Below are 24,759 nucleotides of genomic sequence, written 5' to 3'. Positions count from 1 at the left end.
CAGATCAGGGTAAATAAAGCTTTTTAATGTGTTTCTGTAAAAATTTGGCAGGTGACTCAGCAGGATGTTAGAAAGGAAAACCCTCTACAGTTCAAGTTCCGGGCAAAGTTTTTTCCAGAAGATGTTTCTGAAGAGCTGATCCAAGAGATAACACAACGTCTCTTCTTCTTACAGGTACTGGGGCAACTAGTCTATGCATACTTGCCATCGATTGCATTTTAGTTTTCAAAATTACTATTATATCTTGTTGTGTTAGGATGGAAGGGGAGTAATTTCAGTGGTGGTGATGGTGAACCAAAAACCATGTGGATGTAATTTTAAATTTTAAAACCATAGAATCATTTAGATGCATACCTAATTTTAAGGATAGACAATCTTTATACTGAGTCTTTTTTTTCCTGATGATTGTTATCAAAACAATTTCGGTGATGAACCTATATCATTTATATATGGAAGTAAAATAATGATAAATGTGTTTTAAACAAAAAATCTTGTTAAATTGCACTAATAAAAAAAATGCTTTGCATTAACAGTGCTTGCATTTTTAGAAAGAAAAAAAAGCTGGTACACAGGAATAGAGTTCAGTGGTCCTTGTATCAAATGGGGTGTGCCCGAAGCCGAATATCTTATTCGGAAAGGCACGGATAATGGCTTCAAATATGAATAACAGATAACGAATAATTCTGCCCAAATATTCGGCTGAGGCTGCAGCACAGTCTGTTGTTTGCTAGATTCACAGGTGAGCCAGGGGATTAGCACAATATTTTACACATACCTCTAAATTCACTCAGTGAGTATGTGAAGTGAATGAACGTAAACTTTATGAATTAAAAGAGCGCAAATCATACACCACATTGCTGTTGCCACTCCGTGCATCTCTAAGAAATCAGAGCTTGTCAAGAGCAGGTCTAATATTACCTAAAATATTACATCATACATGTTCTACTATTTGTGTATATAAAAGGTAATGATTTAAACCTTATAGGCTACGATATGATACATGAATGAATAAACACAGCGCGATTGCCAATCAAACAGCTGTGTTGCCGTCTCTGCGCATCTCCGTCTCTCAAAAACCAAACCAGCTCTCTGTCTAGAGTATAGGCTAATAATCAACTTAAATACAGATACATTTTCTACTAGGCCTACATTTTTGCTTCCTTACATTTACATTTACATTTACATTTACATTTAATCATTTAGCAGACGCTTTTATCCAAAGCGACTTACAAATGAGAACAATAGAAGCAATCAGATCAACAAGAGAACAATAACGGTATACAAGTGCCATGACAAGTCTCAGTTAGTCTAGTGCAGAACACGTAGCCAGGGTTTTTTTTTTTTTTTTTTTTTTTTTTAAAGATTATGATAGACAAGAAAAGAAAAGGTAAGTACTAGTATTAGTTGGTTAAGTGCTGGCGAAAAAGATGAGTCTTTAGATGTGTTTTGAAAATGAGTAAAGACTCGAATTGAGATCGGGAGGTCATTCCACCAGCTGGGGCAGTCCAGGAAAAGGTCTGTGAGAGTGATTTTGAACCTCTTTGGGATGGCACCACAAGGCGTCGTTCACTTGCAAAACGCAAACTTCTGGAGGGCGCAAAAGATTGAACTAATCTTAACTTTTGCTGGTTTGCGTGGCAAAAGCACATTTGTTTAGTGAAGTAAAAAAAAGACTTGTTTAAATAGTTCTGCATAAAGAAATGTTAGCCTTGAATTAATTAATTCACTAAATGTTTGTCATGAAATCTTCCTACTTGTATGATAAATGTATTTTAGAAATTATTAATTTTATATTTAAGAACAATGAATAGGAAAAAAAAGGGAAATATTTTTCCATACTCTGTTCTCTTTTTTCCCCATAGGTTTTCCAGACCTGCGAATTACTTAAGTGAAATACTTTTTTAAATGCAGGAACCGGTGAGCCAAAGGAATTCATGTTGTTTTACATAATCCTCTAAAATTACAACACAGTAACAAGTGTGTGAAGTAGCTAAATGGAACTGCCAGTCCGCTGTTAACAAAGCAGACTTCATTTCTTCTATTGCTACTCATTCTGGTCTCAGCCTCATGGCACTGACTGAGACCTGGATCAAACCTGAGGACACTGCCACTCCCGCAGCCCTCTCCACTCATTTCACTTGTTCCCACACCCCTCGTACGACTGGGAGGGGTGGAGGTACTGGTCTCCTTATATCGAAAGATTGGAAATTTGATCTTCAACCACCCCCACTACAGGTCACGGTTCATTTGAATCACATGCTGTTACTGTAACCCACCCTGTTAAAATCCACTTTGTGGTCATTTATCGTCCCCCAGGTCAATTGGGAAACTTCTTGGAGGAGTTGGACGTGCTGCTATCAAACTATCCTGAAGATGGTACTCCTCTGGTACTGCTTGGTGACTTCAACATCCACCTAGATAAACCCCAGGCTGCTGACTTCAACACTCTGCTCGCCTCATTTGATCTCAAGCGAGTCTCTACTACAGCGACTCACAAATCGGGCAACCAACTGGACCTCATCTACACGCGCTGTTGCTCAGTGGACAACACTTTAGTTACTCCACTGCACACCTCAGACCACTTCCTCATTACTGCTAATCTAGCACTTACTCCTGAAGCGGCACAAGCTCCAACGCGGGTCACCTTTCGACGGAACCTAAGCTCACTCTCTCTATCTCGCCTATCCTCTGTGGTTGCATCCTCACTTCCTTCACTCTCGCAGTTTTCAGCTCTGGACACGAACAGTGCTACGGACACTTTTTGTTCCACTCTGACCTCTTGCTTGGACAACTTTTGCCCACTGTCGACTAGACCAGCACGCACCACCCCATCTGCCCCCTGGCTGTCCGATGTACTCCGTGAACATCGCTCTAAACTCAGGGTTGCAGAGGGGAAATGGCTTAAATCAAGAAACTCTACCGACCTCAGTGTGTATCAGTCTCTCCTCTCTTCCTTCTCTGCAAACGTCTTCACTGCTAAAACATCATATTACCACGACAAGATTAACAACTGTTGTGACGCTCGGACACTCTTCAAAACCTTCTCTTCTCTTCTTAATCCGCCTCCACCTCCTCCTCAATCGACTCTTACAGCTGATGACTTTTGCAGTTTTCTTCACTAATAAGACAAGATCCATCAGTGACCAATTCTCCACACCGCAGACTGAGGATAACTTCACAACGACTAATGCTCACTCGTTCTCCTCCTTCTCTCCACTCTCAGAGACGGACATTTCCAAACTTATCCTGTCCAGTCATCCTACTACTTGCCCACTGGATCCGATCCCCACTCACCTCCTTCAAGCGATTTCTTCTTCAGTCATACCTTCACTTACTCACATTATCAACTCCTCTCTTCACTCTGGAACATTTCCCTCAGCATTTAAACAGGCTCGGGTAAGCCCACTGCTGAAGAAACCATCTCTAAATCCAGCACTTCTAGAAAACTACAGACCGGTATCCCTTCTTCCATTCATTGCAAAGACACTCGAACGAGCTGTGTTCAACCAGCTCTCTATGTTTCTTGTACAGAACAACCTCCTGGACAGCAACCAATCTGGCTTCAAAAGTGGCCACTCAACTGATACTGCCCTGCTCTCGGTTACTGAAGCCCTGCTACTGGCAAGAGCAGCTTCAAAATCCTCAGTACTCGTTTTGCTGGACCTGTCTGCTGCTTTTGACACTGTTAATCACCAGATTCTCCTATCCACCCTCAGAAAGATGGGCATCTCTGGAACCGCACTCCAGTGGCTTAACTCCTACCTGTCTGATAGATCCTTCATGGTGTCTTGGAGGGGTGAAGTTTCTAAGTCACAACAACTTGCTACTGGGGTTCCTCAAGGCTCTGTACTTGGACCGCTTCTCTTCTCCATCTACATGACGTCATTAGGATCTCTCATTCAGAAGCATGGCTTTTCCTATCACTGCTACGCTGATGACACTCAACTCTACTTCTCATTCCAACCAGATGACCCGACGGTAGTTGCTCGCATTTCAGCCTGTCTGAGTGACATTTCTAGCTGGATGAATGACCATTACCTTCAGCTCAACCTTACTAAGACTGAACTGCTGGTGGTTCCAGCTAATCCATCATTTCATCACAACTTCTCTATACAGCTGGGTTCGTCAACCATAACTCCTTCCAGGACAGCCAGAAACCTAGGAGTTGTGATGGATCATCAGTTAAGCTTCACAGACCATATTGCTACAAAGACCCGGTCCTGTAGATTTGCCTTATTCAACATTAGGAAGAATAGACCCTTCCTGTCAGAGCAATCCACCCAACTTCTTGTCCAAGCTCTTGTTCTCTCCAGACTGGACTATTGCAATGCTCTCCTGGCAGGCCTTCCTGCATGTACTATCAAGCCTCTACAACTGATCCAGAATGCAGCAGCGAGGGTTGTCTTCAATGAGCCGAAAACAGCCCATGTTACTCCTCCCCTTATCAGGTTACACTGGCTACCAGTAGCCGCTCGCATCAAATTCAAGGTACTGATGCTTGCCTACAAAACGACCACTGGCACGGCGCCAACTTACCTCAACTCACTAGTTCAATCTTATGCACCCTCCAGAAGTTTGCGCTCTGCAAGTGAACGACGCCTTGTGTTGCCATCCCAAAGAGGTTCAAAAATCACTCTCAAGGACGTTTTCCTGGACTGCTCCCAGCTGGTGGAATGACCTCCCGATCTCAATTCGAACAGCTGAGTCTTTACTCATTTTCAAAAAACATCTAAAGACTCATCTTTTTCGCCTGCACTTAACCAACTAATACTAGTACTTACCTTTTTTCTTTTTCTTTTCTATCATATTCCAAAAAAATAAAAAATAAAAAACCTGGCTACGTGTTCTGTACTAGACTAACTGAGACTTGTCATAGCACTTGTATACCGTTGTTGTTTTCTCGTTGATCTGATTGTTTCTACTGTTCTCATTTGTAAGTCGCTTTGGATAAAAGCGTCTGCTAAATGATTAAATGTAAATGTAAATGAGTTTATAAATGAAATAAGCGCAAATAAAATAGCAGTGTTGCAGTTGCCTTTTTCCATGCGTTTCCTGGAAATTACTTAAATCATTTTCCATATTTCTAAATTGCATAGGAACCCTTACTGTTTTAATTTAGATACTTAAATATCTATTTATTGGATTTTTATTTTTATTTTCTTTGGTGCTCAAACTCACGTTGCTCTAAGCACAACCAGTGCGATTGTGCTTCGAGCAACGTGAGTTTGAGTATCTAATTGAGTATCAAAAATTAGTATTTTGAAGCACTGCCTATCAGAGCCGGACAGTAACAGAGTACATTTACTTGAGTACAGTACTTAAGTACAATTTTGAGGGATCTGTACTTTACTCGAGTATCATTTTTGGGGAGTACTCATGACTTTACTGAGAGGCAAATATTGTACTCTTTACTCCGCTACATTTCTATCCATAACTGTAAGTACCCGTTACTTCTTCGGCCCCGTCCACACGGAGACGGAGCTTACCCCAATCCGATCTTTTTTTCCCTCGTCTCAAGAAATATCCGTGTCCACACGAAACCGCAAAACGATGTAGTATGCATGCCAGACCAGCATGTGGCGCTGTAATTCTGCCACAGAGATATACTAAAAACGGAGAAGAAGACTTGGTATATGGTATAGACTATGCTCATAAACCTTGCGCGTGGTACACAAACGAACATGGAACAATACATTTATTAATCTGTGTTAATGTTAGTTAATAAAAAGACAATCGTTCAGTGTTTGTTCATGTTTTTGTTGCTATTACGTGACGTAGCGGTGTCTGATTAGGGCGAGACGTGGGTTGATGACTTCATCGGAAAAAAAGAAAAATCTCGGAAATGTGTTGTTTCCCTCTCAAACGTGATTGGATTGTGCAGGCGCCACTGATTGGGACACAGCCTGTCAGCAATCACATTCAGCTATCCGCCAAAGACTTCATGACATTTGATTGAATTGAAATACAGTACACACACACACACACAGAGAGTTGTCACACATAGATTGTGTGTGTGAGAATGGTGTTATTCAGCTGAAAGTATTTTCTTCTGCCTTTGCCTGTATGTCTGTGAGAGGAAGGGGCTTAATACTGTCACTCAAATGAGCTGAATTAAATTTTTCCTTCTTTGTACGCTGACCTAAACACAGCTGATTAGCTAATTTTCTTTAATCATTATTATTTTCTCTTCTATGCTGCGTGTATAACACAGTCAGGTTCAGAGGTGTGTCAGAACATTGCTATATTGCCTTCTTTGCTGATTTAGGTTTATTGATTTGATTGATGAAAAAACAGAGAAACTCACATGTACACACAATTCTTAGCTGAATTCTCTTTTCTGATATTACGCATTAATGTAAGCTGAGCATTTGCTTTGATGTTCTTGAGTATGCAGTGTGTTTAACACAGTCAGGTTCAAATGTGGGTGCAAAAATTCCATTATAACTCTAGCAGAGGTTTGTCAGAGTGTTGCCATTGTGTGCAAGTGAGAAATGATAAATAAAGCAACATGGTAAAAAGATGAAAATGACTTGATTTTACTTTCAATTCCTTTTACATTCTCCAAGGTATTAACATTAAAATTTTTCATAACTCCATGTAGGACGGTTTCTGTACATAAATGTAAGCACTGTGGCAGTAGTAATGCAATATTTAGAAAATGTACTCTTGTACTCTTGATACTCAAGTACTTTTAAAAACAAGTACTTTTACTTAAGTAGATATCTGACTGTAGTACTTTTACTTGTACTTGAGTAAAATTTAGCAAAGGGGTATCTGTACTTTTACTCAAGTAATAAAGTTGTGTACTCTGTCCGCCTCTGCTGCCTATACAAGGAAATCGGCTCCGACTGTTAGAAGATGTTTAAATAGGCTAAATGTTATTTTAAAAAAAATAAAAAAAATATATTATTTTAGTTAAACACTGCATATTTATTCAGTTCTGGTTCAAGCTCCGCCTACTTCCGGTATTATCCGAATACAGATATGAAAAATTTTGTGATTGATACAAATACAGATACAAATACTGGCTTCGCTGCACACCCCTAATATCAAACATACTTATAGGGCTACCCCCTTAATTGTTGACTAATTCAGTTAGTTGCAGAAAAAAAAAATACAGTAGGTGTATTGAGCAGGAAATCCAAACATTCACCTATCATTCATAAACCTCAATTATGGCTTATCATTTGAAATTGAAATATTTAAGTAGGAATTTTACATGGCTGCTCACACTAACGTAACCTAGATAAATGTGCACTATTAGCTGCATTGCCAAGTGTTTTAGCCAAGCTGTCAGGCACTTACTGCATGAGGCACCGGTGTAATACCTTTCATTTTTTCCTCATAACATTGGAAACAACTTAAAATATATTTTTGCTCTTACAGATAATACACAGAGTAATATACATAATTCAAAACTATGAAGGGTCTGCTTTTATTTGGGCACATTCACAATATCAACAAAACATTGTGCTTTTTGTAAAATAAAGAAAACTAACAAGAAGCACTTTCTGACATCTCCATCTCCATGTACTGGAGCATGTCACAAAAATGAACCTGAAATTCTTTTTTCACAGACATGAGGGATATATTTACAGAAAGCTTGAAATGTCTACTTTTAGCATTTATGAAAATAAATGCTTTGTGATTATGTAGTCCATATGGAAGGTGCATTTATATATATATAAATGCACCTTCCATATGGACATATTAGGCAGCAAGTGAACATTTGTCCCTGTCCACTGCCAAAAGTGCCAACAGTTAAGCGTAAAGCGGCAACTGTATCTAAAATGCTAGAAAAGAGAGAGTCCATAGTTTCTGTTACATCAGGTTGTTCTAAGGTTTTGGATATGCTAAGGAATTGGGATAAATCAGGAAGATTACTCACAAAGCAGTCTTTTTTGGTAGATGTGATGGTTCTACCATACATGTAACAAGGAATAGAATTTACAGTTTTAGCTATATGAAGTTTGCACAAGACTAAATAATGATCTGAGATATCATTGCTTGGCTGCATAATTTTCACATCAACATCAATTCCATGTGACAGTATTAAATCTAGTGTATGATTTCGACAATGAGTAGGTCCTGATACGTGTTGTCTAACCCCAACAGAGTTCAGAATATCTATTTATGCTGATCCCAATGCATCTTTTTTATTATCAACATGGATATTAAAATCACCAACAATTAAAACTTTGTTTGAGGCCAGCACTAACTCGGATATAAAATCAGCACATTCTTTAATAAAGTCTGTATGGTGCCCTGGTGGCCTGTATACAGTAGCCAGTACAAACATTACAGGGGATTTATCATTAATACTTGTTTCTCTGGATAATGTTATACGAAGCACCATTACTTCAAACATGTTATACTTGAAGCCCGCCCTCTGAGAAATACTGAAAACATTGTTATAAATTGAAGCAACACCTCCCCCTTTACCTTTTGGACATGGCTCATGTTTATAACCGTTATATTTGGGGGGGGGCGGGTAGACTCCTTAAAAATAATGTAATCATCATGTTTTAGCCAGGTTTCTGTCAAACAGAGCACATCTAGGTTATGATCAGTGATCATATCATTTACAAAATGTGCTTTCGTAGAAAGGGACCTGATATTCAACAAACCAAGCTTTATCATTTGTTCATCCGTATTACATCTGTTTTTTATTTGTTGAACATCAATTAAATTGTTACTCTTAAATTGAATTGGCTTTTTTTTTTTTTTTTTTTAGTTTTTTTTTTTTTTGTATTTTCTAGTTCGGGGAACACACACAGTCTCTATAATGTGATATGTAGGTGAAAGAGTCTCTATGTGCTGAGAATTAACTGATTTCTGTGACGTAGGCGGCTAGCAGATGGTCGGTTTAGTAAGTCTGTTTGCATCCTGGGCCTGGGCCCCAGTTAGTCAAGTACAAACTCTAAGACTATGTGCCGTATTTACATTTACATTTACATTTACATTTAATCATTTAGCAGACGCTTTTATTCAAAGCGACTTACAAATGAGAACAATAGAAGCATTCAGATCAACGAGAGAACAACAACAGTATAAAAGTGCCATGACAAGTCTCAGTTAGTCTAGCACAGAACTCGTAGCAAGGTGTTTTTTTTTGTTTTGTTTTTTTTTCTTTCCCCTTTCCAAGAATAGGATAGAAAAGAAAAGAAAAGAACAGAAAAGAAAAGAAAAGAAAAGAAAAGAAAAGGTAAGTGCTAGTATTAGTTGGTCAAGTGCTGGCGAAAAAGATGAGTCTTTAGATGTTTTTTGAAAATGAGTAAAGACGCGGATGTTCGAATTAGGTATATTGGTGCCGTGCCAGTGGTCGTCTTGTAGGCAAGCTTCAGTACCTTGAATTTGATGCGAGCGGCTACTGGTAGCCAGTGTAACCTGATGAGGAGAGGAGTAACGTGAGCTTTTTTGGCTCATTGAAGACAACCCTCGCTGCTGCATTCTGGATCAGTTTTAGAGGCTTGATAGTACATGCAGGAAGGCCCGCTAGGAGAGCATTACAATGGTCCAGTCTGGAGAGAACAAGAGCTTGGACAAGTAGTTGGGTGGCTTCCTCTGACAGGAAGGGTCTAATCTTCCTAATGTTGTATAGGGCAAATCTGCAGGACCGGGTCGTTATAGCAATATGGTCTGTGAAGCTTAACTGATGATCCATCACAACTTCTAGGTTTCTGGCTGTCCTGGAAGGAGTTATGGTTGACAAACCCAGCTGTATAGAGTAGTTGTGATTTAACGACGGGTTAGCTGGAACCACCAGCAGTTCTGTCTTAGTAAGGTTGAGCTGAAGGTGATGGTCATTCATCCAGCTTGAAATGTCACTCAGACAGGCTGCAATGTGAGCAGCTACCGTCGGATCATCTGGTTGGAATGAGAAGTAGAATAAAGTGTCATCAGCATAGCAGTGATAGGAAAAGCCATGTTTCTGAATGACAGATCCTAATGACGTCATGTAGATGGAGAAGAGAAGTGGTCCAAGCACTGAGCCTTGAGGAACCCCAGTAGCAAGAAATTGTGACTTAGAAACTTCATCCCTCCAAGACACCCTGAAGGATATATCTGAGAGGTAGGACTTGAACCACAGGAGTGCAGTTCCAGATATGCCCATCTTTCTGAGGGTGGACAGTAGAATCTGGTGATTAACTGTGTCAAAAGCAGCAGACAGATTCAGCAAGATGAGTACTGAGGATTTGGAAGCTGCTCTTGCCAGTCGCAGGGCTTCAGTAACCAAGAGCAGGGCAGTATCAGTTGAGTGGCCGCTTTTGAAGCCAGATTGGTTGCTGTCCAGGAGGTTGTTCTGTACAAGAAACATAGAGAGTTGTTTGAACACGACTCACTCAAGTGTCCTTGCAATGAATGGAAGAAGGGATACTGGTCTGTAGTTTTCTAGAAGTGCTGGATTTAAAGATGGTTTCTTAAGCAGAGGGCTTACCCGAGCCTGCTTAAGAGAGGTGTTGATAATGTGAGTAATTGAAGGTATTACTGAAGAAGAAATCGCTTGAAGGAGGTGAGTGGGAATAGGATCAAGTGGACAAGTAGTAGGATGACTGGACAGGATAAGTTTGGAAACGTCCATCTCTGAGAGTGGAGAGAAGGAGGAGAGAGAGTGTGTATTCATCGTTATGAAGTTATCATCCATCTGTGGTGTGGAAAATTGGTCACTGATGGTTCTTGTCTTATTTGTGAAGAAAACTGCAAAGTCGTCTGCTGTAAGAGTCGATGAAGGAGGAGGTGGAGGCGGACTAAGAAGAGAAGAGAAAGTTTTAAAAAGTGTGCGAGAGTCAGAACAGTTGTTAATTTTGTTGTGGTAGTATGATGTTTTAGCAGTGAAGACATCTGCAAAGAAGGAAGAGAGGAGAGACTGATACACACTGAGGTCTGTAGAGTTTCTTAATTTATGCCATTTCCTCTCTGCAGCCCTGAGTTTAGAGCGATGTTCCCGGAGAACATCGGACAGCCAGGGGGCAGATGGGGTGGTGCGTGCTGGTCTGGATGACAGTGGGCAAAAGTTGTCCAAGCAAGAGGTCAGAGTAGAGGAAAGAGTGTCAGTAGCACAGTTTGTGTCCAGAGCTGAAAACTGAGCGAGTGAAGGAAGTGAGGATGAAACCAAAGAGGACAGGCGAGATGGAGAGAGTGAGCATAGGTTCCGTCGAAAGGTGACCTGCGGAGGAGCATGTGCCGTTTCAGGAGTAAGTGCGAGGTTAGCAGTTATGAGGAAGTGGTATGAGGTGTGCATTGGAGCAACTAAAGTGTTGTCCATGGAGCAACAGTGCGTGTAGATGAAGTCCAGTTGGTTGCCTGATTTCTGAATCACTGTAGTAGACGCTCACTTGATCAAATGAGGCGAGCAGAGTGTTGAAGTCAGCAGCCTGGGGTTTATCTAGGTGGATGTTGAAGTCACCAAGCAGTACCAGAGGAGTACCATCCTCAGCAAAGCTTGATAGTAACACATCCAACTCCTCCAAGAAGTTTCCCAGTTGACCTGGGGGAAGATAAACGACCAAAAAGTAGATGTTAACAGGGTGGGTTATAGTAATTGCATGTGATTCAAATGAACCATTACCTGTAAGAGATGGTTGAAGATCAAATTTCCATTCTTTTGAGATAAGGAAACCAGTACCTCCACCCCTCCCGGTCGTACGAGGGGTGTGGGAACAAGTGAAATTAGTGGAGAGGGCTGCGGGAGTGGCAGTGTCTTCAGGTCTGATCCAAGTCTCAGTAAGGGCCATGAGGTTGAGACCAGAATGAGTAGCAATAGAATAATTTAAATCTTCTTTATTAACAGTGGATTAAACCTGTTTAAACCTCTTTAATCAAAACATTAAACAGGTTCTTCCCACTGGAACTGCCGGTCTCTGGACTGGCAGTTCCAGAGACCAACCAGAATAGAGAGTAAAGTAGTAGAGGTCAGTGGGACAGCCATAGATTTTTGGGATAGGCCTGCCTCCGACGTACAGTGCGTGCTCTCGAGTGTTAGTAGTAATAGTGGAGATCTGAAAGCACATAGTGAGTACAAGTGACCTAAATAAGTAGTTGAGAACAAGCTATACAAAAAGAAAAGAAAGGGGAGAAAAGCAATACTCAAGTGTCATGTCAGTATCCTTGCTCGGTGGAGTCGCACAGGTAGAGTCGATGGTCTTTACACTCGTTGTTCTTCACACGAGGGGTGCCGCGCCCACTGCCACAGTGAACTACCCACTTTTATATTTGCCTGATTACCTGTTATTGAAGGTAAGCAGGGAGGGGACCAGAGCATATTACAGTGTCTGACATTGTACTTGCAAGTTCACACACCTCTTCAATGTTATTTTTAGTGATCTCTGACTGGCAAAGTCGAACATCATTAGCGCTGGCATGAATAACAATTTTTACTGTATTTACATTCAGCATTAGCCAGCACTTTTAAATTTGTCAAGATGTCAGGCTTCCGGTAAACATTAGACTATGGTGGCTGTTGGCTGGTGTTTTCATGTTCCGTATAATAGAATTCCCAATAACAACAGCACTTTGATCAGGTTTCTCAGTGGGTGCTTCTTTGAGTGGGAAGAACCTGTTTAATGTTTTGATTGGAATGGAAGAGCGGTGTTTTGACCCGCGACTATGCAGCCTCACAGTTACCCCAGTTGCCCTGCTACAGAAGCATTGTAACCGGAACCGAACAATGTACAGGACTCCCTGAGCTAGTCGCATCCAAAGTCATATCTAGAGCCCTCACATTCTTACTGTACTCAATTACAGTTTGGATGCTTGTCTCTAATTCTGAAATCTTCTCTGTCAGCCTAACTATTTTCCTGCATTTATCACATGTGGATCCCTCATCGCAGACAGAGAGAGAGAGAAACTATACATGTTTGCACCGATTGCAACAACAATAGTAGGATAAGAATCCATTACTCACCGTGATTGATGAATGATTCTGACTTACCACAGTTGTTTGATGAACTTGTGAAAAAATGGAGCGAGAGAGAAAAGAAACGGAGTGAGAGAGAGAGCTACAGAGAGCTGTTTGATGAAGTTGTGGGAATGTGATGCTAATGACAAGCTGACCGGCTAACAAATGCTAACACGCTGCATGCGCGCTGCACTCGTGGTTTTAGAATAAAAGCGAATTGTTAAATTAAATTAGGTTCATAGATAATATCAGAAATTTGGGGTGAATTAAGTTTAGCATTTTGTATCATTTTAAAGGGGTCATATGGTGCGATTAAAATTTTTCCTTTCTCTTTGGAGTGTTACAAGCTCTTGGTGCATAAAGAAGATCTGTAAAGTTGCAAATCCAAAGAGATATTCTTTATAAAAGTTAAGACTTGTCCACGCCCCCCTAAAACGGTTCTTTTAAGCACGCTTCCACATCTCTACGTCACTGTGGTGTAGGGCTGCACGATATTGGAAAAAAATGACATTGCGATATTTTATTTTTCTGCGAAATATATTGCGATATGAAATCTTATCTAATTTTTTCTTACAAACAAAAATGGGGTGAGCACACTCACATTCTCATTTTAAATGATTTAAACATCAGAGTATTATTTAAATTTGAGTAAATTATTTGTTTGTAACTTTAGGATATGTTTGAATTGTTAAATATTAACTAACATGAACTTACCACGAGCAATACTTTTGTTACTATATTTATTAATCTTTGTTTATCTTAGTTTATAAAAACACAGCTGTTCATTGTTTGGTAATGTTACTTCACAGTGCATTAACTATGTTAACAAATCTGTACAACTTTTGATTTCAACCATGAAGGCTATAGCCTAAATGTTGAAATTAACAATGTTGTAGAAGTGCAGTTTAGTAATAGTAAATGTTAAATAATGTAGTTAAATAGTTTAATAAATAGAACATTATTGTAAAGTGTTACAGATTTTTTTATACACCAATTCAGACGTCTCATGAGTTCAGTGTTGGACAGGTCCGTTGTTTAAACCATTCATTAAACTGAATCGGTTCAAAGGAATCATTAGTTCGCGAATCAGACGTGTTCGGCACGGGTTGTGTAATTATCTCGGCAGTTTAGGATATCGCACAAGATTTGACAACACAGAAAACATTTCATCACTGGATAGTTTTTTTTTTTTTTTTTTGACACCATCGTGTCAATTGATTTGGATTAATATGCGCGAGGGAGAGAGAGCAAGACAGCGCTCGTGTTGTGTAAAGACGGTGAAGGTGAGCGCGCGCGCGCGCGCGTGCGGCCGGGGCTCTCTCGCTCTCTCTCTCTCTCTGCTCGTTCTTATATGCGCCCTGACAGGACTTAAAACTGACAGGACTTAAAAACACATGCAAATGATAAACTTCCACTCTATGATGGTTAAGCTGTGCAATTAATCCGTGAATCATTCGTCAAGGGCCGGGGAGCAGCTGGCCCGTACAGTTAATGAATAACGGATCAACTATGACAGCCTACATCACACATCCTGCGATGTGACTATCGTGGTTTCTTACATCGCGATATCGATGCTTAAACGACACATCGTGCAGCCCTTCTGTGGTGGAAGATTTGCAAAATGCAGCCCAAATGTTCATGCAAAGAAAGAAGGCGTACCTTTTATTCTCGCTGTTGCCACTGGCGCCATTTCATGGAGACACGCTGTGTGTTTCATTGTGAAAGTGAAACTACTTTGTTTGGCCTTCCAAAAGAGCACGATATCCGCTTCGTCATGCCTAGAGCTGATCTGTGCTGGTCGCTGAGGAAATACATCAGCTTCACGCTGTGGATCGCCTTTCACCATGGACGAAGCGGAGTCCAGCCCAGGGTCTTCACATGTGGTTGCCGCAACCCCCCAACGCTCCTTCATCGAATCCGCCTGCCGTTCCTCGTTATGGCCGCTGGCTGCCGCTCACTCAAGCCGCGGGACGTTCCTTACTCAAGCCCCTGGCTGTTCCTCACTCAGGCCACTGGCCATTCCTCACTCTTTGCAAGGACAGTCTGGCGCTTCTGACTCACGGTATGTAAGTAGGTTTATATATGTAAAGGATTTGCCACTGATGATTCAAAAGCAAATTTTAAGCAGTGTAGAGTAGCACTTGTTGTTTGTCGTTTTTCCGATCACAAATGCAGACATGGTTTTATGTTTACGCGGCGCGATATGCAACGCAATGCGTAAAAAAACAGTATAAGTCATTATAATCAGTAAGTATGTCCCCACTGGATCCAACAAGTGCCTTGTTTGTAATGGGTTTTACTGTTTTTGTCCTGTAATGCCGGTGTTCTGACCGGGACAGTATATGTTGAGGGGTGTAACATTTCCGTCAGATGCTTGAAACATTTGGCCAATAACAACGCACTGGATAGATGGCCAATCAGAGCACACCTCGCTTGTCAGACCGATGAGCTTTGTAAAAATTGACTTTTCAGAAGGCGGGGCATAGAGGAGAAACAATAATGTACATTATGTGGAAAAGAATGTTGTCCGCATAAACACATTTCATTACACCAAATACACAAAATAATGTTCTTTTAAGCAACATCATATGACCCCTTTAAACAACAGAGAGTGATAATAAGCTACACAGAGCTACAATCACAAACCAGAAGCATGGCAGACAGGAAGCAGGAATAATACTGTCCAACAGTGACACCTCCAGGAAAGAAAGAAACAGGCCCAGATCAAACATGGTATAATTAAACTGTTTATGCTGTTTAGGTGAAGGAAGCCATTTTGAATGATGAGATTTACTGCCCTCCGGAGACAGCAGTCCTACTGGCATCTTACTCTGTTCAGGCCAAGTACGCCGACTACAACAGAGACATCCACAAGCCTGGTTACCTCACCAATGACAGGCTGCTACCACAGAGGTAAGCCAGTCTTCTCAACATAGTAATACAGTCATGACCAAAAGTTTTTGGCAATGACATAAATTTTGTGTTTTGCAAGGTTTGCTGCTTAAGCTGTTGTGGTGTTCATTCACATTGTTTCTAGATTGTGTAGAGTGATCAGATGCATTTACAATAATTGCTAATAGCTTCATTGGCCAAAAAATTAACTTTTCAAAAAAAACAAAAAACAGTTTTTTGATCCTGACACAAAATGACCAGCTAACATTAATTGACTAATCATATCAGCAGCACATGTGAAAGTGTGAATAAGTAATTGTCCGATAAAATCACTATCATACTAAGATTGTAAGAGCAGACTGCAGTAAAGTCTTTAGGACGTCCCAGAGTGTCAAGTAAGCTGGATTTCTTCCAATGATCCATGAGCAGTTTGGTGATGATCCGTGCATCCGAGCACCATGTCACAAAGCAAGAGTGATAAAGAAGTGGCTCAAAGATCATTACATTGAAATTTTGGATCCGTGGCCAGGCAAATCCCCGGATATCAATCCCACAGAGAACTTGTGGTCAGTCCTCAAAAGAAGAGTGGACAAGCAGAACCCCACAAATTGTGATCAACTCTGAGAATAAGGCAAGAATGGATCACTATCAGTCAGGATTTGGCCCAGAAGCTAATATCCAGCATACCAGAGCGAATTGCAAAGGTTATGAAGAACAAGGGTCAACACTGTAAATATTGACTCATATTTTTTTTTTTTTTTTTTTTTGCAGATAAAAGCCTTTAAAACTAATGTTTATCATTCAGTATACCAAAGAAACGTGGAAAAATAATCTACAAATACTGAAGCAGCAAACTTTGCAAAACACAAAATCTGTCACTGCCAAAACTTTTGGTCATGACTGCACACAAGTTGGATGTCCTACACCTATGAGTTGCTCGATGGTTGTTTCAGATGTAATGTAGTAATGTAACAAGCTTCTCTCTTTCTTTGTAGTTCAATGTGGTACATAAATTTAAGCTACTATCAGATTCAGAAGATGAGGATTTCAGGGTGGACCTTATTTTTTTATTTTAATGTATGTGGTTTGAGTAGTTGAGTGTTTATGTGTTTAAAAGAAAATAACAAAATACTGTGCAGAAAAAAAATATATATTTAAATACATATACAAAATATTGTGTGGAAAAATTTATTTGAATACAAATACAGTATTTTGTATTTTGAAAATACCCAAAATACAAGTGAAATTGGCCATCCAGTGCAGGTATCCCTGTAGGCTGAAATCTACCTTGAACTATTCTGGTGAAAGAAAAAAAAAAAAAAACATTTCGATGTGTACTACTGCTTAGAAACTTTTGTTTTCATTTTACATACTTCTTCCCTTCCCCTACCCTGTAGGAATTACAAAACTACCAAAAAAAGAATATTTATTTCATGTTAAGTTTATTTTGTTGTAAATAAAGTTTATTTAAAGGAGAAAGTTTATCTAAAATGTAAATTTTAAAATTTGAATTTTAGATAGCATTTAAGATTTTTTTTGTGGTGGACCATTCATCAGTGTCTTCACAAATTAAATTGTTGACAGATATTTTGTCTCTACATAAACATACATTTGCATAGATGGGTTAACACAATCACCTGATTTTGTTTTTCATTAAGCACCAAGTTTGCACTTGTATAAAATTTAAAATGTTTACATTTACAAAATGATCCTGAAATATCAGAAATAATGAATAAAGTAATGGTCCATGTTAAATACAAACATTAATTAAAAGAAAATGTTTAATTAATTAAAAAAGAATATTTAAGAAAGCATTTTAATTTAGTGTTATACATATGTTTTCATATTTATATGGTTTGTTCAAAAAAAAAAAAAAAAAAAAAAAAAAAAAAAAACATTTTCACATGTCTTCCAAAATTACTTACAACCTAATCAGTTTATATATGAAAAAATCCAATCATTCACAAACTTCTCATGAAATGACTGTTTGACAAACTACTCTGCAAACTACTTCCTCCCACTGCTGCTTTCTGATGGTTTGGAGAACAATTACTCTGTATTTTTTTCTAGTTTGTTTTGGCTTTAATATTGTTAGCAAAAGTGCTTTAAAGAGGCTTCTTGAAGATCCTTTGCATGCTCTTAAACACTCTTTAAGAAGTTGCTTCTCTGTGTTCTTTACTTTTAAAGCATAAACCAATGTGTATGGGGTAGGGCTGGCTGATAAACAATATCATATCGAAATCACAATAAAATTTGTGTCGATGATGATAAGCTCTGGACATTTTTACTCGATATGAAATAATGTGACAAAATGCAATTAGTGCCTGTCGCTAATAATTCTGCATGTTCTGCTTGTCTCTTTGTGAATCAGTGGTGTAGTTTCTTCTATTACACAAACTCAAACCCTTGTCACAATTGCGGTGTTTCAGCATCTGCCGTCTCAATATATATGGACAGTATATCTTAAGAGCTGTTCTGAGAGTCACTTCACAAGCTTTTCACAAGTGTTTCATTTGAGAAACACTACCGTCAAATACAAACTGAAATTGAAAAGATCATGTCAAACTGTCAAAATAATTTAAAATGTAAATTCTTGAAACATTAATTCTTGAAGAAATTATATTATTTTTAAGAAATATCATACAACCAAGATGCAATTATAGATTTTTTTATCCATGTATTAGTAGTTCTGTTGTGCAGCATCTGATTTTATAAAAATATAAATGCAATGCTTTGTTGTAAATGAATTACATTTTAATTCAATTACATTTGAAAAGATTGATATAATTAAGTTTTACTAATTCCTTTCATTATACACAATGTTGATGATAGATTTGTATTAAATCACACAGAATCCAGAAAAAAATGTAATTGAAAACACAGAAATTAGGGGTAGAAAATTAAGTTCATGTGGCCTTAAATTAAAAGGTAGCATATGCTATGGAGTTCAGTTGTGAGCAGTTACATTTACTCAACACTTATTCAAGGTCTAACAAACATGTGGAGAGCTTTCCTTCCCTATTAATGATAAATTAATATTGTGGTGTATATAGATAGGCATGGCGCTTAACACAAATAAATGCATCCAAAATAAATACAAAGACACATTGTTCAGTATTGCAAGGTTTTATGTGCATTTTCCACTCACAATGTTGTGAAAAAAAAAAGTGCTTTTTGTAGATCTCTTTACATTACATTTTTTGTAAATCTCTTTACATTCATTTTTTGGATCAAAATCTATTCATCTTGAAATACGAAACAAATCTAACTCCATTCAATGAAACCAATGCAAACAACACTTTTGTTTTCCCCTGCCTTCAAGAATTCCAAGTCATAATTTTAGGTCTCCAGCTTTTTGTGTTCCATTAGAGTTAGAGTAATAATATTGTTATACAATATTGATTATTATTTTGCCCTTTTTTTTTTTTTTTGAGTGGTGCCAGACTGATTCATCGTGTGTATTGTGGATATTATCATGTAGAGTTTTGGAGCAACATAAACTGACCAAAGAACAGTGGGAAGACAGAATACAGACGTGGCACGGGGAACACAGGGGTATGCTGAGGTAAGGATTGACACAGAAACACATGCACAGACAATGCAAAGTACACATAACAATAGCTTATAATACAAGGGCACTGGTGTTTTCAGTCCCCAACTACACACACAGTGCACTTCACAATGCTTAATAGAAGTATTACTATTCGCAACATGATTGTGTGTTTACAGAGAGGATTCTATGATGGAGTATTTGAAGATCGCTCAGGATCTGGAGATGTATGGAGTGAACTACTTTGAGATCAAAAATAAGAAAGGAACAGAGCTCTGGCTGGGAGTGGATGCTCTTGGTCTTAACATTTATGAACATGAAGACAAGTATGTCTTAACACTGAAATGTCTAACACTTGCTTTATGTACATACTGCTGTACCAAAGTTTGGGGTCTGTATGATTTTTTTAAAATGTTTTTGAAAATTATTTTCTTTCCAAAAATACAGTAAAACACTAATATTGTGAAAATATTATTCCAATTTAAACAGTTTTCTATGTGAATAGATTTTAAAATGTGATTTATTAGTGTGATGCAAAGCTGAATATTCAGCATCCATTACTTGAGTCTTCAGCATCACATGATCCTTTAGAAATCATTCTGATATGGTGATTTGCTGTTCAAGAAACTTTTCTTATTCAGGGTTCCCTCGCTTCTTGAAAGTACTTGAATATCAGACACATGGATTCAAGCCCTTGAAATTTGAAATAATTTTTGTTTAGTAGAATGGTGCTATTTCAAAAGTTGTCCTATATGCCAAAGACAAAACGAAACAGCACTAATGATTGGGGGTTGAGATGGGGTAGCGCAAGAAAAAAATACTTAGTATGTGAGCTGATGCGCAGCCCTGCATGAACCTATGGAGAAGCAGTGCATTTGCTACTGAAAACTACTGCGTGCGACTATGAAAAAAAAATGTAGAAGCGCCAGTGCAGCTGAGCCGATCAGCATATTTGTGTTTGCGCTAAGGTGAGTTTCAAAGGTTTCTAACTTATTTACGTGTGCTGAGTTCTCCAATCTCACGAATCCTCTCATTATAGCAAACAAAGTGTTGACAGGGTGTTAATAAGAGATTCATTGCGCAGTGTATGGAGCTTTGTCGATTATAATGGAACTTTGTGAGATCGCGATGAGTGAGTGACAGCTTTTAATGATTATTAAGGGATTTTTCAAATGTGATATTGATTTAATACAACAGTTAACTAAAAAATTAATATTAAGTAACTTGCATTGTCTGACTACACTATTACCTGATTTTGCTCTATTTCATCAATGAAAATAGTTTCAAACAAAGTCACAGCTGAGCCGATGCACATCTCCTAGCAAACACAGCAGTTTCTGAATGAACATCCATTTTTAAACAAATCTGAATCAATTAACCATTCATAAAGCCAGTCACTTGCTTCATTCCTGAATGAATTAGTCATGCGATCGAATCAATTGAATGAATGATTCAGTGATAAACTCAATGATTTGCCGCCACCTACTGGCAGTTTTACTTTGATTTTTAAAGGATCTTTTCTGTTATTTAATTCAGTTCTATATTTAAAATGTTATATTTAAAACATTAACCTCAACATGAATTTATGGATTGAATTGCACTCATGCCACATCTGAGCCTCATTAAATGTCTGAAAATACACCTGCAAGCCACTTTTGTGTTCTTCTGTGCCACCTCTTTAGTACAAATTATTTTTTAAACACTGATTTAATTTGTTTTTTAACTTATTCTACTTTATTTTATTCTTTTGTTTTAATTAGAAATTTTTAAAAAGCTTATAAATATAATTTTTTGAATTTAACATAAAAGATTACATACTTTTTATAAAGTTAGCAAAATGGCGTTACAAATTTGTAAAAACTAAATTCCCTGTAAATCAGTTAATGGGAAGGCTAATATTTGATAAGAATTTTTGATTATTTATTAGAAGGTGCTCCTGAAATTTTTGACTGTTTTAAAAGAAAAGTAAGCATAGAGCCCTGTTTACCCACTTTTTATTAATTTAAACATTTTACAATAATTACAGCAAAAACCTGTTTGATGCAAGAGTATATATTTTTACCAGTATTTGGGAAATTGTATTTGAATATTACCAGTGTGATCTCCACTGATGGATATAATTTAATTCCTTTGAATACGACTGCTCAAATTGGTCTAAATTTATAAAACCTACACATTCAAACCCAGCTCATTACTCTGAATTTTTTAATGTAAATGTTAAGTTTAAGTGAAATGTTGAGTAATGTAAGAGGTCTTTCATGATGCTACATATGCTGAGGTGTGAATTTGATAGGTGCTTGATATAAAATAAATGGTGCTTTAAAAAGTCCTTGAAAGTCCTTGTATCTGGTGTTCATGAAAGAGTGGGAACCCTGCTTATACTGTAGTTATCAATGTTGAAAAGAGTTGTGCTGCTTTACATTTTGTGGAAGCCTTGATGCATTTTATTCAAGATTCTTTGATTAATTTAAAAGAACAGCATTTATTTGAAATCTATATTTTTTGTAACAATGTAAAAATAGTTACTGTCACTTTAGAAAATTTAATTTCTAAAAAAAAAATTTATAAATTTTTTTCCCCTGGAAGATTTTATTAAAGGGGTAGTTCATTTAAAAATGTAAATTGTCAAAATGTACTCACCCTAATTTTGTTCCATATTAAAATAATTTATAGATTTTTACTGAAACCTGAGAGGTTTCTCCTTTGAGCTAAAATTTAGGCAAGCAAAACTTCAAAAATCTAAGAGTTATAAATGTAACCTTTTATTTACATCTAAGCAATAACTGACACATAATGCGTATGGTAAACACGGAAGCTTGTGCATATTATCGTGTGAGTATTATTTGCATTATTAGAGTTGACCTCTCCCTCCTGCTTCAGCACCCATCCATTCCCTGCCTTATAGGGCAGACATTAGAACAGGGTGTGAACTAAGTGTTTTCCTCTGCTGCCCACTGCTGGATGTTTTTGACAAGACTTTCTGAATAATGTGGATAAAAGTAAATGTAATTTTATTCTTGTTCATCCCTCTCTTTGTTTTTCTTTAAGCTCACACCAAAGATTGGTTTCCCTTGGAGTGAGATCCGAAATATTTCTTTCAACGATAAAAAGTTTGTCATCAAGCCCATTGATAAAAAAGCACCTGTAAGTATTTTAATTACTATTTATGATTATTCTGTCAGTTTGAACTACAGACGTTTTTCAATTTGGACCATGTTTACATTCCCATAATTTTGGGGTAAGACGTTGATATGGTTTTTACAAACGAATATCTATAATAATGCCGTAACCATACAGTTGTAAATTGGTATGAATTTTCTTTGTTGGACATCCTGATATGTTCTGTAATATGACTCCGCAACCAATCAAAATTCAGTGACTAAGAATGTCAAATCCGAATAGGCAAACCATTATAATTATGGACACATTTGTACATTGTGAAAACGAGTACAAAATTTTGTGTAACAAGTTTAAGGTGGTACTATAATAAGCAACTTTGCTAATAACTCCACAACCATACATGGTGTCAAACTTTTTCTTTTTTTTTTTCCTACTGAACACTTGCTTTAAACCTTAACACATGTATATTTAAAAAAAACTTGCCCATTATGACAAGTATGCCTAATCATTGGCCACAAAGTCCAAATTTCTCAAAACTTTGTACATACAATCATGGCCAAAAATATCTGCACCCTTGGTGAATATGATCAAAGAAGGCTGTGAAAATTGATCTGCATTGTTAATCCTTTTGATCTTTTATTTTAAAAAAATTCACAAAAATCTAACCTTTCATTGAATAATAAGAATTTAAAATGGGGGGAAATATCATTATGAAATGAATGTTTTTCTCAAATACAAACTGGACACAATTATTGGCACCCCTTGAAATTCTTATGAGTAAAATATCTCAGAAATATATTCCCATTCATATTCACAATTTTGAGCACTCCAGGGTGATTATGAACATGAAATTATCCATCCAAGGCTTCCTGTTTCACAGAAATATAAATATGAGGGAAAACAAAGCCCAATTCCCTTAATCATCCATCACAATGAGAAAAACCAAAGAATATATTTCTGATGTGCAGCAAAGGATAATTAAGCTTCACAAATTAGTGAAGTGGCTTTAGGAAAAGAGCTAGAGCAGTGAAAATTCCCATTTCCACCATCAGGCCAATAATTAAGAATTTCCAATCAACAGAAAATTTTATAAATCTGCGTGGAAGAGGACGTCTCTCTATATCATCCTAATGCACATTGAGAAGGAGAGTTTGAGTGGCTAAAGACTCTCCAAGGACCACAGCTGGAGAATTGCAGAAAAAAGTTGAGTCTCGGGGTCAGAAAACCTTAAAAAAAAAAATGTAAAACAGCACCTAAATTTTTGTGAATTTTTTTAAATAAAAGATCAAAAGGATTAACAATGCAGATTAATTTTCACAGCCTTCTTTGATCATATTTACCAAGGGTGCTGATATTTTTGCCCATGACTGTATGGAGAACAAGTGTCAGTCATATCAGTCAAATCAGTTATATCAGTCATAGCATGCAGAGATCAAATATGAACATGTTCACTGAATCTTTTCAATTGTGATGGCAGGACTTTGTGTTCTTTGCACCGCGACTGCGAATCAACAAGCGCATCCTGGCTCTGTGTATGGGCAACCATGAGCTGTACATGAGGAGGAGGAAGCCTGACACCATTGAGGTGCAGCAGATGAAGGCTCAGGCCAGAGAAGAAAAACACCAGAAACAGATAGAGAGGTGACAATGAACACTTAACATGACATCATTTACATAATTTTTTTTTTTTTTTTTCATTTTTATCTTTCATGATTTTTATTTATACTTAGTTTACATAGTAGTATTCTGTCTAGCCATTGAAAGTCCATGCAACCATAAATTTCAAGCTTCAAAAAGTTAGAGGACATCGTAAAAAATAATCTATATTAATTGAGCTTTAGAATCTTAGTCTACTTTAATTTTGTGAAGTTACAAGGTATGTGGACTTTTAATTTTATGAATTTTATTTTATTTTTTTCTGTTTTCTTGGAAGTGATGACTCTGGGCATAAGACAAAAGTAACTTTGAGGTTTTGCTGCACAAATCAAATTTATTCTCTGTCTCCATCAGAGCTCAGCTGGAGAATGAGAAGAAGAAGCGAGAGCATGCAGAAAAGGAAAAGGAGAGAATAGAGCGGGAAAAGGATGAGTTAATCGAGAGACTAAGACAGATTGAAGAACAGACGATAAAAGCACAGAAAGGTACAAACATCTGGACTTCATTGTGCAGGCTGATCCCTCTCTCTCTTTCCCTCTAATGCTAAGAAGTAGAACACCTTACATCATTGGTTCTCAAATGATTTGGCTTCAGGACTTAAATTTTGCACAATACCAAAATTGTTATTGCTCCATAATAAACC

General features: G+C 37.8%; 1 protein-coding gene across 3 annotated transcripts in view; it reads left to right on the top strand.

The window, feature by feature from the left end:
* The window catches only part of LOC109080004 (radixin-like), a 106,868-nt gene that overhangs the window by 59,335 nt on the left and 22,774 nt on the right, over nucleotides 1-24,759 (top strand). For all 3 annotated transcript variants that reach the window (XM_042756333.1, XM_042756349.1, XM_042756342.1), the window contains exons 5-11: nucleotides 52-174; nucleotides 15,660-15,811; nucleotides 19,272-19,355; nucleotides 19,520-19,666; nucleotides 22,388-22,484; nucleotides 23,938-24,101; nucleotides 24,471-24,601. In XM_042756333.1, the coding sequence (XP_042612267.1) occupies nucleotides 52-174; nucleotides 15,660-15,811; nucleotides 19,272-19,355; nucleotides 19,520-19,666; nucleotides 22,388-22,484; nucleotides 23,938-24,101; nucleotides 24,471-24,601 (898 nt within the window). The remainder of the gene's footprint in view (nucleotides 1-51; nucleotides 175-15,659; nucleotides 15,812-19,271; nucleotides 19,356-19,519; nucleotides 19,667-22,387; nucleotides 22,485-23,937; nucleotides 24,102-24,470; nucleotides 24,602-24,759) is intronic.

The sequence above is a fragment of the Cyprinus carpio genome, chromosome A1 (genome assembly GCF_018340385.1).
Source record: "Cyprinus carpio isolate SPL01 chromosome A1, ASM1834038v1, whole genome shotgun sequence".
Taxonomy (NCBI): Eukaryota; Metazoa; Chordata; class Actinopteri; order Cypriniformes; family Cyprinidae; genus Cyprinus; species Cyprinus carpio.
Note: the sequence above shows the minus strand (reverse complement) of the source record. Positions and strands in the feature narration are given on the sequence as shown.